At 30.3% G+C, this 15578-nt stretch overlaps 1 protein-coding gene across 1 annotated transcript in view; it reads left to right on the top strand.

Moving 5' to 3' along the window:
- LOC129975916 (fatty-acid amide hydrolase 2-B-like) overlaps nt 1–15578 on the top strand; it is a 43470-nt gene that overhangs the window by 20302 nt on the left and 7590 nt on the right. The window contains exons 5-6 of the mRNA XM_056089205.1: nt 10637–10815; nt 15154–15249. Coding sequence (XP_055945180.1) covers nt 10637–10815; nt 15154–15249 — 275 coding nt within the window. The remainder of the gene's footprint in view (nt 1–10636; nt 10816–15153; nt 15250–15578) is intronic.

Raw genomic sequence — 15578 nt, 5'->3', positions numbered from 1 at the left:
CTTGAGTCAGTTGTGGCTCTAGTTGCTCTAACATTAATAAGCTGTGTACGTATGCGTGGCATTTTGGCACGTATTTGGCATTTTTGGTAGTGTAAGCCAATCGCTCTACCGACGCTGCCAAACAATAATCGCCGTTGGTGGACGCAAATTTTAACAATTCTTATAAATATTTCTCTTGTCAATGACACTGTCATAAAATTCTTTGTCTTAGTTTCATCTCTAATTTGCACCATTTGTGCCCATATATTTCTACACAATAAGTGATTGTTTTAAATAAATATACTACTGTTGAAAATTTCATTAAGATATCTGCACTATTATAGACATTAGAAACAAAACATCTTGTTTCAGTTCCGTTGAGACACCTTCAACATTTATGTCATTTATGATTACAGAAACGGATTACGACCTGGTTTCCCTGTGCAATTATTGTTCATATGCTTGTTTATGACCTCCTCTCCAAATCAGTACCATGAGTTTGGAGTCATCCTGAAAAATGGCAAATGATATTTCGACGTTCCCAGAGATGGAAAGTAATGCTAAATATTTTGTTACCTTTGTCTTTTACAAAAATAATGGTTCTAACATTGTAAAATTTATTATAAATAAATGAGAAAAATTTGAACAATATTCATTAAAATATTCCAAAAAAAAAAAGAAAGGAAAAAGAAAAATTAATAAATTTATCATGATTAAAAACAATAAGTTAAATTTTAATGAAAATTTATTAGTATCTTTTTATTATATATTTCCTGTTATAACTGCTGTAGAAATCGATCACTAATTAATACAACTTTATATTATAAATAACTAGCCGCCTTTGGCGACCAGCCGGTTCGCCAATCTTAATGTTCGTTAAAATTTTAATAATTAACTATTTTATGCAATTCCTACTTTAATAGCTTCTTCATCAAAATATTTTAAAACTTCAAATTTTGATAGTCATATAATTCTCTCATAATATTATAAACGCCTTCAGTCATAACGTAATATGTATCTCTCTAATTTTCTGTTAGTTCCCATAGAATTTATACTATAAATTAAAATGGAAAGAATTAATCTGCAATTAATATAATAATATTTTTTACTGAAACAAAGTATTTTTTTGTAATATGATCACTGAAAACAGTCACTGAGCGTTTAAACTTTATGGACACTAAAGAAGATCTTTCCTAATTTATGTAATATTTCAAGAATTTGTCAACAAAATATTCTCAGATTCATTATGACCAGAACGATTAATTAACAATGTTTAATTTTAAATGCATCAAACACTAAGAAAATAAAACGAATCGTTTAAAGTAATCGGTTGAAAACAGGTTTAAAAAAAACTAAAAAAACGATGTACTTAAAACTATAAGCGTATACAAAAAATATATAACTAACATAAATACAATTTAATTACAAAAACATGCAACTAACCTAAAAATAAATTAAATCATCCGTTGATAATGGTTGTCATGTCAACAATCAGAACACAATGCGCATGCGTGAATTTTCAACGCCAGTTACTGTAAGGCAAATACGTGAGTTTTTCTACGCCAGTTGGGGTAATGCTATGCAGATTAGAAATTTTTAATTTCCTTTATTCTGTTTTATTTTAATTCAAAAGTACTTAAGAATGAATCTGAAAGATCTATTCATTAACAATGTTTAATTTTAAAGCATCAAACATTAAGAAAATAAATAGAATCGTTTCAAATAATCAGCCGAAAAATCTTAAGCCAAGCCTCGTGACGGTTGGGAAAAAAAACTGAAACCGTACTCATTTGGCGGTGGGGAAAATGAAAAGATTTTTTTGGTGGAAAAGTTAGTTTTAAATTAATAATTAAAATTCTAATTCAAAATTCAAAAAAAGGGCTATCCTATCTTTTAAGTTAGATCAAACTGCACACGGTGTTCAAATTTGAGTAAAATCGGTTAAGTAGTTTAGGAGTCCATCGCGGACAAACAACGTGACACGTAATTTATATATATTAAGATAAGATTGGCGGTGGGGAGAATGAAAAGATTTTTTTGGCGGAAAAGTTAGTTTTAAATTAATAATTAAAATTCTAATTCAAAATTCAAAAAAAGGGCTATCCTATCTTTTAAGTTAGATCAAACTGCACACGGTGTGCAAATTTGATTGAAATCGGTTAAGTAGTTTAGGAGTCCATCGCGGACAAACAACGTGACACGTAATTTATATATATTAAGATTTATATTTATTACACAGAATGATATATTTTCGTTCGAAACACTTAATGACGTTTACTCGAAAGTACTCTGTAAAACGCTAATTTTGAGATATAGTTTTCTCTCTCTCTCTCTCTCTGTCTCTCTCTCTCTTCGCAAAAAAGTATCCCAAATTAACAAATTGGAGCAATCTCTGCATATAAAATGCTAGTGTACGTATTACAGAAATCGAGCTTTTACTAACTGTCGAATGGCAAACAACCAAATATAAGCAAAACATCATACAAAAGAGACATTTATTCATTGAACAGTCTTACAGCTGTACTGATTCAAAAGTTTCGTTTATCTTATTAATGGAGCTGCAAAAGGTTATGAGAAATGTTCTGGACATAATTCAGTCAAAGGAAAGAAAATAAAAAAAATAATCAAGAAATAACTATTTATTTTAGCTATAGCTTTTCTATAACTTTTTGTTTGAAGTCTAGACTTCAAACAAAAAATTTAATCAAGCCTAAAAATATGCCTAACCACTTTCAGATAAGCGATCATGGTAAGAGTGATTCCAGTCGTTCAATTGTCTAAAAGTTAGCAATTCTGGATGTATAGCAGAAATGTTTACAAAAGTTTTTTTTTTTAAATTTGAATAAAAAATTGTCACGATTATTTTTGGTGAGAAATTTTGAGAATTTTTTTTCAATTTTGCCACATTTATATTAAGGTCTAGCCTTAATGAATTGACTTCGGAAATAGATATTCATATCTTACAAGACAATTATAAAAAAGCTTTTTGTTTTATCTTAAAACTAAAAAAATGCCATTTTAATTATATAAATTTCATTTTCCTATAATTTTTCATTTCATTTAATAATATTTTTTATTCAATTTGATACATTATCTGAAACAGTGTTTTTAAATGCTATGATGGGATCCAAATTCGCTTCTAAAATATTCAAGCACACGTTCTTTCACCAATCATTAAACCAATAGTAGGATTTTCGCTTCGTAATTTTTGTAATTTTAAGCCATTTACTTTGTAATGCTGCGGAAGAAATATTTCTGATGTTGGTACGTTACCTGCTTATACTTGTTAATATACTAATACTTCTTAAAGTCATAAAGTAGTTTATTGAAATCAGGGGGAGGGTTATCAGTCTTCCTTGAGGGCTGTGCTGATTTTTGATTTATTGAAAAAAAATCGATTTTTTTATTACATTTTTTGAAAAATATCGATCTATTGAAATCATGATTATGAATCATTGTTCACGATAAATCGCGATATAATAAATTAATTTTTGTTAATATTTCTAAAAATGCTGTCATATACTAATATATAAAAGTACTTGTTTTAAGCGTGTCATTTTGAAACAAACTGTTTTCTGTTTCTAACTGAATGATACCATTATGGAAAAATAATCGCATTTATCAGAAGGTTGTCCTTTGTTTAATCTCTAAATATTTATCTTCAGAAAAAAAATCAAAAAGGATTCATTTAGATTAAATTCACAATTTTATTCGCTACTAGCATTTTCCCTCTTAAGCGAAAAACTCTCACTTAAAGAAAAAAAATTCTTTATATTTCCACTTTCGCCTAGGGGCTAACGATAAATAGCGATACAATAAATCGATATTCACAATTAATTTACGTTTTCGATTTCGTTTTGGTTACCTGTTAGTGTTTATTTTTGTAGCTCTTTATTCTTATTGAGCTTCATAGAGAACTTTTGTTAATACTTCTATAAATACTGCCATATTCTGATATATAAAAATACTTTTTTTAAATGCTATGTTATGAATTGTAACATGCAGATATTGCTTTGGAATTGACACACTTTATTAAAGGGGCTTTAACAAAATTATTTTCTAACTATTTGTATTCAAAAGAAAACAAATATTTTTATTATATAAATTGAGCTTTTATTTGGAATCGTTTCTGATCAGTCAATAAATTGCTATTTATAACTTATAATAGCTATAAATAAATAATGATATCACGATATATCGAAAAATATTGATGTGTTTTGGACGATATATCACGATGATGTTCCGGCACCGTCTAGTCCTACTTCCCTGTATGTTGAGGCATTATGATTTTCTTTAGATTCGGTTACCGCATTATGCTCTGTACCAAATCCTTGTTAATAAGACCACAGATTTTATTCATTTGTCAAAGACGTTGCGTTCGTTTATCGTATTTACATCCACATGCAAATATAGACCCATAGGAGGTCAGCTATCTGAAGGATTGGGTCCGAAAAATCTACATTTCTATTCACGTATTCACATTCTACATTTTTATTCACGTACTTATATTGGCATAGATGGATGAAAAATTAGTATAGGCCTATATACAGATTTCGTATAGGCGAATTTATTCCGAATTTTGATGAAAAGGTCTTATACAAAATGATTCATATTGAATGTCGCAAAAAGAATATGATTCTGTAATTGATTTATTAAGCTGAGATAAATTTATTCTGAAATTTCAATTACAAAAGTTTTATTTGGAAAATTCGCCGCTAGATGAAAGCATTCGTTACCGTCATTATCAAGTGGCCTCATTCGTGCAGGAAGAGAAAACATTCTGTGCTTTGGAATATGACAAAACATCTCAGTTAATCATCGTTCAAAGAGACATTTCCTTTTTTTTTTTTTTTTTTTTTTTTTTTTTTTGCACTTGGTAAGGAAACGCTACATCGTCATAACGTAAACGAAGTAGATAAAGTAGTTTTAAGACACGGGGTGTTTATGAAAGAAAATCAGTTCAAATCGCATGCCAAAACTAGGGCTTAACGGTTTTCAAAACCGGTTTTAAAAAACCGTTTTTTTAACGTAAATTTGTCACATTCGAAAACCGGTTTTTAAATTAAGAAAACCGGTTTTAAAAATTCATATTATTATGTAAAAATTAATTTTGAACTTATTTGATTTGCTATTCATTCTATGCAACGGCCAGCAAACATATTTTTTCAATGTTGCAAGTTGCGTTGGCCAGTGCTTGTGCACTGCACAGTTGCGCCTCGAATTCGTCAGTTTATGTTTTTCATGAACATCCCTTTTAACTTTTTTTCTAGGTGAAACAAAAGTTTGATAAAGTTCACCTCTTGCTTCTCGTCGGATGTTTTGTCTATCGGCAACGGCAACGGCAACGTCGTGATGTTTCGGAGTTCCGCGATGTGACAAAGTGGTCACGAGCACCTTCACATCATAATTTGGAATAGATACTTTAATTTGTTAGTTTAGGGAAAGTTAAAATTAATTGAACTAGTTTAGACGAGCGCAGTAAAGCTCTAACGTCATGAAATTTGGTATTTAATTCATGTTATTAATATTTATGATACAATTAATTAATTTAAAAATAATATTTATATTATTTATGGGGTAAAATAGAACTTTAGTGGAATTACGTTGCACGTGCCATAACTATTGGGACTTTTTAAGGAATAAATTTTCTGAAGAAAAAAATTTCAAGAAATTTTACGCGTGTAGCTCATTGTAGCTATCTGAGGCCAAAACAAATAATTTTGATAAATTTAATCCACCAGATTGGAAATGAGTTAATTAGTTCTCAGTTTTTTGACTGAGGGAAAATTGACATAGACATTGTCTATCGCAGCTCTCGGTCGTTTCCTCGAGCTGGATACTGCAGGATCATATGCAGGTAGATTAAGTAACTTGTTACGAATCTGGGGCAGTTTTTCGAGGAAATTTATTGATGTTCTTCTAATAAATTCCGAAACAGGTTCAATTTTGAGATCGTCATGTAAGATCTTTCTCCTGATATACCAGGGGGCGTCAACAATCTTCATCAGGTGCCTATTTTGAAAAACTTGCAACCTCTTAATGTTAGTGGCAGAAGTCGCCCCCCAAATTGGGGAGCCGTACATTAAAACTGGTCTTAAAATAGCTTTGTAGAGCAGAAGCTTGAGCCTAATCGATAGCTTGCTCCTAGGAGAAATGAAGCTGTTGAGTTTAACGCTCATTCTAGTAGATTTGGTGAGGGCTGCTTTAATATGACTATTAAAGCTTAATTTTGCGTCTAAAATTAACCCTAAGTATTTGTATTCATTTACAAAGGGGACGGGTTGGCCGAAAATTTGGATAGGGGCTAAGTCAGGCATATTCACTTTTTTAGTAAACAGGAGGCGCGCGCATTTACTTGGGTTGACTTTTATTTTCCAGCCGATGAGCCAGCACTTCAAAATGGTCATGTACTGTTGAATGTTTGCTATGACTATGTTTGGATCCCTATGCTGTGTAAGAATGGCGGTATCGTCTGCAAAAATTGCTAAGTGACAATTACTAGCTCTAGGTAGATCGTTAACATAAATGTTAAAAAGAGTTGGAGAGAGTAAACTTCCTTGCGCGCAACCGCTTAGGATTGGTCTGGGGGAAGAAATTACATCATTAACTCGTACCCGAAAATTACGAGAAAGTAGGTACGAGTGTAAAATTTTGACAAATTGCGCCGAAAATTCAAGTCGCATGCACTTGAATAAAAGCCCTTCATGCCAAATTTTATCAAAGGCCTTGGCTACGTCCAGAAAAAGTGCACCTGTGGTTTGGGACTTCACAAAGCCACTGTGAATCAATTCTGTAACACGAATTAGCTGGTGATTCGTCGACAGATTTTTACGAAATCCGAATTGTTCGGAAATTAAAATATTTTTGTCGCTGAGAAATTGATTCAGGCGTTTGAGAAGCACAGATTCGTACACTTTACTCAAGCTACTAAGTAACGAGATTGGAACGAAATTTTGAGGTAAAGTCAAAATCGGTATGAAGTCTGTGCTAATAAAAACGTCAGCAATTTGACTGGCTCGTTTCGAAGGACGTGTGAAAGGAATAAATAATTCCCCGTTTTCTGCTTCATGGTCACAGTATTTAATGATATCATATAAAATTTTCTTCGTACCACTCCTGAAAGCTTTTTCACACCACTTGAACTAGACATATCAATACGAAATATTCAGTTAAAATAAAATGCTGTCAGAAATGACATAACACTCACATACACGTGAAAAAAAATAGAACTAAAAAAGTATCTAATGCGATAAATCAAAGGTCAAATGTGTTCATCGTTCCGCGTCACACCCTTTAAGGAAATGGAATTTCGAAATGTGGTCTCAGAATCCGCTCCGTTTCCAGTGACGACAGGTTTGCTTAATATTGTGAAGGTGAAAACTGGAAACAAAAATATAAAGTTGTTATATTTGGTAAAAATACCGTAAGTATTAAATATGTTTAATTTTTATGTTTGTATTCTCTATTTTACATTTTAAAATTTAAATTTTATTATATTAATTTCTTTTATCAAAAATTAGAGTAAAATGAGTAGTTCTGGCTTCTGTTTAATGGAATTTTAATTAAACCCAGGGTGTTAAAATATTTCATATTTTCTTTCGCAAAGTTTTAACATAAATTATGTCTTTAGCAAGATTCGGAATTAGATAAAGAAGGGTTTTTTTTCAAAATTCCTAGAAAATGTGTAGATTAGATTATTTCAAATTTACATTAATATTAATAGTTAAAATAATAAAATTGTAAAATAAACTTCAAAAATATTTATTCAATAACTTTAAATTCATTTTTAGATAAAAATGAGTAAGTCGGAAGTTTGGGATAGTTTCAAAAAGTTCAGTATAGACAAGGCAATCTGCTATCATTGCAATAAAATGTTGAGCTGCAAAGGATCATCTACGAGCAATCTACATAATCATTTGAAAGCAGTTCATAAAATAATTATCGAAAAGAAATCAGAAACTATCGGCGAAGAAAAAATACCTGGATATTCCTCTTCTTCAAACAAACAAACAAATATTTTGAATTTTATGAAAGTGAAAAGGAGTAGTTTAGAAGAAATCACATCAAAACTTGCCTCAATGAATTGATTTTCTATTAATAGCATTACAAATAGCTCATTCATACGAGAGTCTCTTCAACAACAAGGATATTCATTACCAAGAAACAACTCTAGAAAAATGGATCTCATTCATGCGTTTTACGACAATGCTAAACGTGAAACTATTATTGAATTAGATTCAATAAAAAAGAATGGGAAAAAATTCTCTATAACTTTAGACGAGTGGACTAGCAAAAGAAATCATAGATATTTAAACATTAATGTACACTATTTGGCAGAAGATTTCAATTTGGGATTAGTGCCAATAGTTGGATCCTGTAATGCTCAGAGAACATTAGAACTGGTATCTGAAAAGCTATAAAATTTCAACTTGAATCTAGAAACTGACATAGTTGCAGCAACAAATGATGGTGTCGCTGTTATGAAAAAATTTGGCAAAATATCACCTATAATTAATCAACTATGTTATTCACACGCCATCCATTTAGCAGTTACTGATGTGTTATATAAACATAGAGAAATGGCTGGAATAAATGCTTCAAGTGAGGAATCGTAAGATGAAGACGAATACGAATATAACGATTTTGAAGGTTCTCTTTATTATGCTTGTAACCAAGAACATTCTATTCCTATTTTGTCTGGCAATTACAAACAACCAGTTTCACAAATTAGAGAAATTTGTAAGTTCTTTAGAAAATCTCCAGTAAGAAATACCATTCTTCAAAATTATATCAAAAAGAAAAAGGAAAAGAATTAAATTTAATTCTTGACTGCAAAACAAGAGGAATAGTATGGCGGACATGATTGGAAGATTTCTGTCAGTAAAACAATGTGTTGTTTTAGCATTGAATGATATTGGTTCTTCTTATATGTAGAATGAAGCTGAATATCTTAAACTTTTAGAACTTCATCAAGTCTTGGGACCGATTCGTCTAGCAGCCGAAGGCTTAGGGCGACGAGATGCCAATTTATTAACAAGTTTAGGTATATTTGAGCTAAAAAATTTAAACACTGAAATAACTTTGAAATTATTATATGCTTTAGAAGAACGAATTCAAGAAAAAAGATAAGTAGAATTAGCAACTCTTTTGCTGTATTTGCAAAATCCACAAAACGTTTCTAGTTCATCGAAGAAATCTAGTGCACTTTCTTTAGCTTCAAAAACCGAAATTATTAAATTATCTGGAAAGATATTGTCTAGAATATTTCCAAATTCTTATTTGGAAACCGATTCTGATGAAGAGCAAATCGAAGAAACTACTCATCAGAGTAATGCTGTTTTAAAAGAAGCCATGGAAAAATCAATTCATAAGTTTCTTGAAGACCCTGAAGAAAAACTTACAAATCCAAAGACACTGAAAGCTGAATTTTCATTATTTGAAGCAACGAATAAAAGAACAAAAAACTTAGATTTGTTATTTGATGCCATGAAAACTATAAAACGAAGCTCAGTAACTAGTGAACGAGTATTTTCAATTTCAGGCAATATTGTGTCCAAAATAAGAACGAGACTTAGCCACCTCTCAGTGGATATTTTATATTTTTTAAAATCCTATTTTCTTAGGAGAAATGAAAATTAGTGAAAATAATATAAATATTATTTGGAATTTTTGTTTGAGTTTTAGTTATTTTGTGTAAGTAATATATATATATATATATATGTAATCTTTAATTTTGTTTTTTTATATTTGACTTTCTTATTGATTTCGTTTTTTGTTATTTTATATAAATTAAGTAAAATATTTTCCCCTATTCTATTTTTTTTGACAAAAATTCGAAAACCGGCTAAAACCGGTTTTTTTTGGAAATATCGAATTCGAAAACCGGTTTTTCAAAAAGTCGGTTTTTGTATAAACCCTAGCCAAAACCTTAGTGATGGAAAAAATTCGTGAAACATTTTTACGAAGCCCCAAAAAATAAACGAGTTGTTCGAGTGCAGAGCTGAATGTTCTTGAAACAAAAGTGTGGTGTGAGTTAGAGAGATGTGGAATGTGTTAACTGCCTAGCTGGTTTCATCGACATGAGAAATTCTATTTAGAATGTGACATTAACTGGAATACCGCATTGATATTTGCTGTGTCACCTGAGGGGTACATTTGGAACAGTGGAAGGATATTCTAAATTTGATTGATCTAAATAAATTTATTATAGCTTTCATAAAAATGCTTTATTTTTGTTCCATTCAATACGAATCACCTCGTATTAAATTTAATGCGAAGTGGTACATAAATTAAATTAATTTAATTTTTGATTTGTTAACTGCACAATGCATGAAATTCGATTGTAAGAAAAGTCTGAAACATAGTGATGCGTCAACCTTTTGAGATTGAACTTTTTATTGATTACCGTCCTTCTCTTAGCAGTTTTCATGTACGATAAATACAAAAAAAAAAAAAAAAAAAAAGAAGAAGAAAAAAAAAAAAAAAAAAGAAAGAAAGAAATGAAATTGTAAAATACATTTACGTTTGCGGTAAATAGAATTGAACACGCATCCAATAATTTTACTTTTTAAATTTAATTTTTACTCTCATTTTTGAAATTGTAGATATTTTCTCTTGCTCAACATTGATTCCAATCCTGTCTAAATCTTCTTCACAGGTTTAGTACCAAATGAAGGGTGTTTACCACCCGAGCGATTGGTTGGTGAGAAATTTCCCACGCCAGGAATCAACAAATATATGTTCATGGGCCCCATGTGCAGATACGCCGAAGATTTGGTGACCAGCATGAAAATATTATCGACAAATAAAGAAATAAGAATGAAGTTGGGAAAAGAGGTAATGCTTGATACTTAATTATGGTCAATATTTATTTAATTGTAATGTGGTTTATATATATATATATATATATATATATATATATATATATATATATATATATATATATATATATATATATATATATATATATATATATATATATATATATATATATATATATATATATATATATATATATATATATATATATATTTATATATATATATATATATATATATATATATATATCCTTATATTTGTGTTTTCGAGATGATAATGTACGTATGAGAAGTAAAGAAAATAAATGCTAATAACATTCGAACTTGGAATTATTACGAATCTTCACTTTTTGCACCTCCCTGCGCTCGAAAAAGCGTTTTAGGCATTTTATCTGTCTGTCTATCTGTGATAAAGTTAACTCAAAAACACTTTTATCTAGATAGATGAAATTTGGTATACGTTATTAAACCAAATTTCCTGATTTCTATCAGATTTTTAGTAGAATCCATTCTCAGAAGTCTATTTGTCCGGCTGTTCGAATAAAAAGTAACATAACAACTACATAATGAAAGGAACAAGATGAATAAATTCCAATATACATATTTTACGTCTATAAAGTAGACACCTATCAAATTTTGAGCCAAATCCAACTAGGCGTACTTTCAGAAATGTGTAAACGTGATATATCAAAAACACAATGACTTAAATATATCAAATTTGATACGTGAGTTTTGTGAATACCACTATAGTTCTCTGATAAATTTTGGTTACAATCAGTTGGGAAAAATAGATGGGAAACAAATATTCGATTTTCGGTAAATATTAACTGTATGCCAGCGATGAATAGCCAAAAGATTCTCCAAGCATCACCCAATAGATTCAGCAAATATGCTAGAATCACGCCAAGGGTCAATTATACCTTTATCTTATAACTTTATTAGAGACTAGCGTGAAAGTTCTGGGGAGAAATTTGAGTATTTTAGTTGAATGTTAACCGAATTATTTAATCAAATTTTGATTCCATCTGTATGCAATTAATAGTGATTAAACAAAGAGAATATATATATATATATATATATATATATATATATATATATATATATATATATATATATATATATATCAGCAGAAAGAGACGACGACACTACGACAAAGACAACAAATATATACAGCCGAGACGAACACATGCAACACACAACAGCTTACTACAACAAACAATAGCTCAGAAGTAGTAATCGGTAGCAATAGCAAACACAGCACACAAAGCGGCCAGACAGAATTCAGCAGAAGGAGGGAATTCACGTAGCTTCACTCTACGGCCTCTCCAAACGTCTGCAATTCCCCACTGTCTCTTTGCTTTAGCTATATCTTATTGCCGATTCCCTACTACACGACTCGATGCGGCTTCTACAATAAACTTGGCACACAGCTCAGTTCAGCAATCACTTAAGCTCCACACAAAGGTTGTTTTTCGCTGGATTATTCCGCCTTTGCTTCGTTATCCTCTCGACGACTCGATACATGACTTCGACTCACATCTACGACTGACTGTAGCTTGAGACTACCGGGCTTATAGTTCCTGGGAGGCGGGCTGAGAAGGTTCTGGACCACTCAGGCGTATCTCAGTTCCTATTGGCTGCCTCGCTAAAATTCTTGAAGTTTCAAGTAATATCTATTTTGTCGCCAAGTTGCCAAATGGTCGCCAAGCTCTCAGATCACTGACGCGGCACTCGGTCAGCATCCAACAGAGCTGATCGTAAAACAGTCTTTCCAGTGATTGAACTAACCATGCTTCCCAGCATGGTTAGTTCAATCTAGTAATTCAGAGAGCGTGTAACAATAATATATATATATATATATATATATATATTATTGTTACACGCTCTCTGAATTACTAGATTGAACTAACCATGCTGGGAAGCATGGTTAGTTCAATCACTGGAAAGACTGTTTTACGATGGTTAGTTCCACAATGATATATTATAAATTAAAAACTATAAAGCAGAGAAAAATTCATATTAGAGATGAAAAGTATTTCCTATATTCTTGTCTTTAATCTATAAATTTTGAATAAAGATAGCGTGAAAAATATTTTTCAGGAAAGGAAAAGGAGGAAAATATTTTTTCTTCTTAAATTATGTCCACCTGATGCAATTTATATAGAGTCAAAATTAAATAAACGAATTAATTAACTGATTATGATGTCCCTAAAAGTTAAAATAGTGAATCTTCATCAGTGCCGGATTTCTAATTAGACAGATCAGTCAACTTAGCTGGGCCTCTAAGCTGGGAGGATGTCCAAAGAAATCGATTAAATAACTTTATTTATTTGAGAAGTAAGAACAATAAGTTTATGAAAAATGAAAATTCTATGAATCAAAGGATAATTTTAACACTTTATCTAATTTAACTGTTTAAGTTCCTATATGTTAAATCACGCTCTCTGAATTACTAGATAATTTATAAAATCTAACCTCTTCTGCAAAAATACTGTGCACAAAAATACCAAAGAATTTAGAGTCATAATAGATATATAAAAATAAACACATATTCTCAAAGTTATCAAAATAAAATATATTAATCTATACTTATATATAAAGCTCAATGTGTGTGTGTGTGTTGGCACTCTTCAGAAAAGACCATTTGAGCTACATCTACCAAATTTGGTACGTGTATACCTTGGAGGTCGGGAATGTGCACCTGGGGTCCCTTTTTTTTGAAATCTTAATTAGAATTTTAATTATTAATTAAAAACTAACTTTCCAGCCAAAAAAATCCTTTTATTTTCCCCACCGCCAAATAAGAAAGGTTTCAGTTTTTTTTTTCTCCAACTGCAATGAGGCTAGGGCTAACATTTTTCGGCCGATTATTTCAAACGATTCTGTTTATTTTCTTATTGTTTGATGCATTTAAAATTAAACATTGTTAATTAATCGATCTTTCAGATTCATTCTGAAGTACTTTTCAATTAAAATAAAACAGATTAAAGGAAATTAAAAATTTCTAATCTACATAGCGTTACCCCAACTGGCGTAGAAAAATTCACTCATTTGCGTTACCGTAACTGACTGATTGCAGTTACGGTAACGCGCATTGTATTCTGATTGTTTACATTTGAACGGAAGCGGACTCGATTAAAATTATTTTTAGGTTAGTTGTATGCTTTTGTAACTAAATTGCATTTATGTTAGTTTAAGTTCATCGGTTTTTAAGTAATTTTTTTAAAACTGTTTTCGAACCGATTATTTTAAACGCTTCTGTTTATTTTCTTAGTGTTTGATGCATTTAAAATTAAACATTGTTAATTAATATACCTGCTGAAGATGAATCTGAAAAAATTTTGTTGACAAATTCTTGAGATATTACATAAATTAAGAAAGATATTCTTTAGTGCCCATAAGGTTTAAAGGCTCTGTGACTCTGTTTTCAGTAATCATATTATAAAAAAAGGCTTTGTTTCAGTAAAAAATATTATTATATTAATTGCAGATTAATCATTTCCACTTTAATTTAAAGCATAAATTCTACGGGAGCTAACAAAAAATGGGAGCGATACAGATTACGTTATGACTGAAGGCCTTTATAATATTCTGAGTGAATTGAAATTTGTAAGTTTTAAAAAATTTTAATGAAGAAGCTATTAAAGTAGGAATTACATAAAATAGTTAATTATTAATATTTTAACGAGAATTAAGATTAGCGAACCGGCAGGTCCCCAAAGGCAGCTAGTCTAAAATAAATCATTAGCATGTTAAAAATGAGCATATAATGGGAAATTAAATTAACTATCTTATTAAAATAGGGGTTTCATAATTTACACTCCCTAAAGCCGCAAAGTACTTAAATTTTGCCACAGATTTTCTTCGGACATACGCAAGAATTACATTTGCTACATAACGGCATCTTTCCAAAATGAGGCAAGTTAAATTAAACGAATATATTTAATAAAAAACTTTTTAGCGGAGTTTAATATTTTAAAATTATGCAAAAGGAAATTCTATCTTCTTCATTTCTAGTTTTAAATGTTAAAAGAAAATAAGATTGAGATTCTATGATGTTAGTAATAATTAAATACATGTACAATGACTAATCGGATTTTCGGATTTTTTTTTAAATTCTGTTTGAATCAAAAATTAGATTTTATTTTCCAAAATGAATTACGAAGTTTCTAAAATGTGTATAAATAAAGAATGCAACTAATTTAATGAATCAGTATTTTACAAATGTCAAACAAAATTCTGTTGATATTTAAGAATTCATGTACCAATGATGTTGAATGAAAATATGTTGCAGAATGAAAATTTACAGTTCAGCTGACTAATATTTTGGATGTTTTTTCTTTATTTTTTTATGCAGATTAACTTTCACAACCTGAAAATTTGTTATCTAAAGGAGATACAGAGTTATTTGGTTGCTCCTGTGGATCCAGAAATATCGCGGGCCTTACAAGAAGTAAGTCTCCTTTATGCTTTTTCAATTATAAAGAAAATAAAACGGAAATATATTAATTTAACATAATTATAATATGTTATAAACGTCAAAAATTAACGTAAACTTAATTCCGTTTCAAGATTTGGCCGCAAATCTAATAAAAATGCAAAAATCTAAAACGATTGAATTTAGGTTTTTAGATATCAAGTTTATACAATCGAATCTCTCTCTTAACAAGCATCTCTCATAACAAATAATTCGTGTAGTGAGCAAATTAAATCTAGAGAAGTGACTCGCATAAAGAGCGATGTTTCGCAAAACAAATGACGAGGAGACATTTTGACATTGCA

The sequence above is a fragment of the Argiope bruennichi genome, chromosome 1 (assembly GCF_947563725.1).
Source record: "Argiope bruennichi chromosome 1, qqArgBrue1.1, whole genome shotgun sequence".
Taxonomy (NCBI): Eukaryota; Metazoa; Arthropoda; class Arachnida; order Araneae; family Araneidae; genus Argiope; species Argiope bruennichi.
This window is presented reverse-complemented; position numbering and strand designations above follow the sequence as displayed.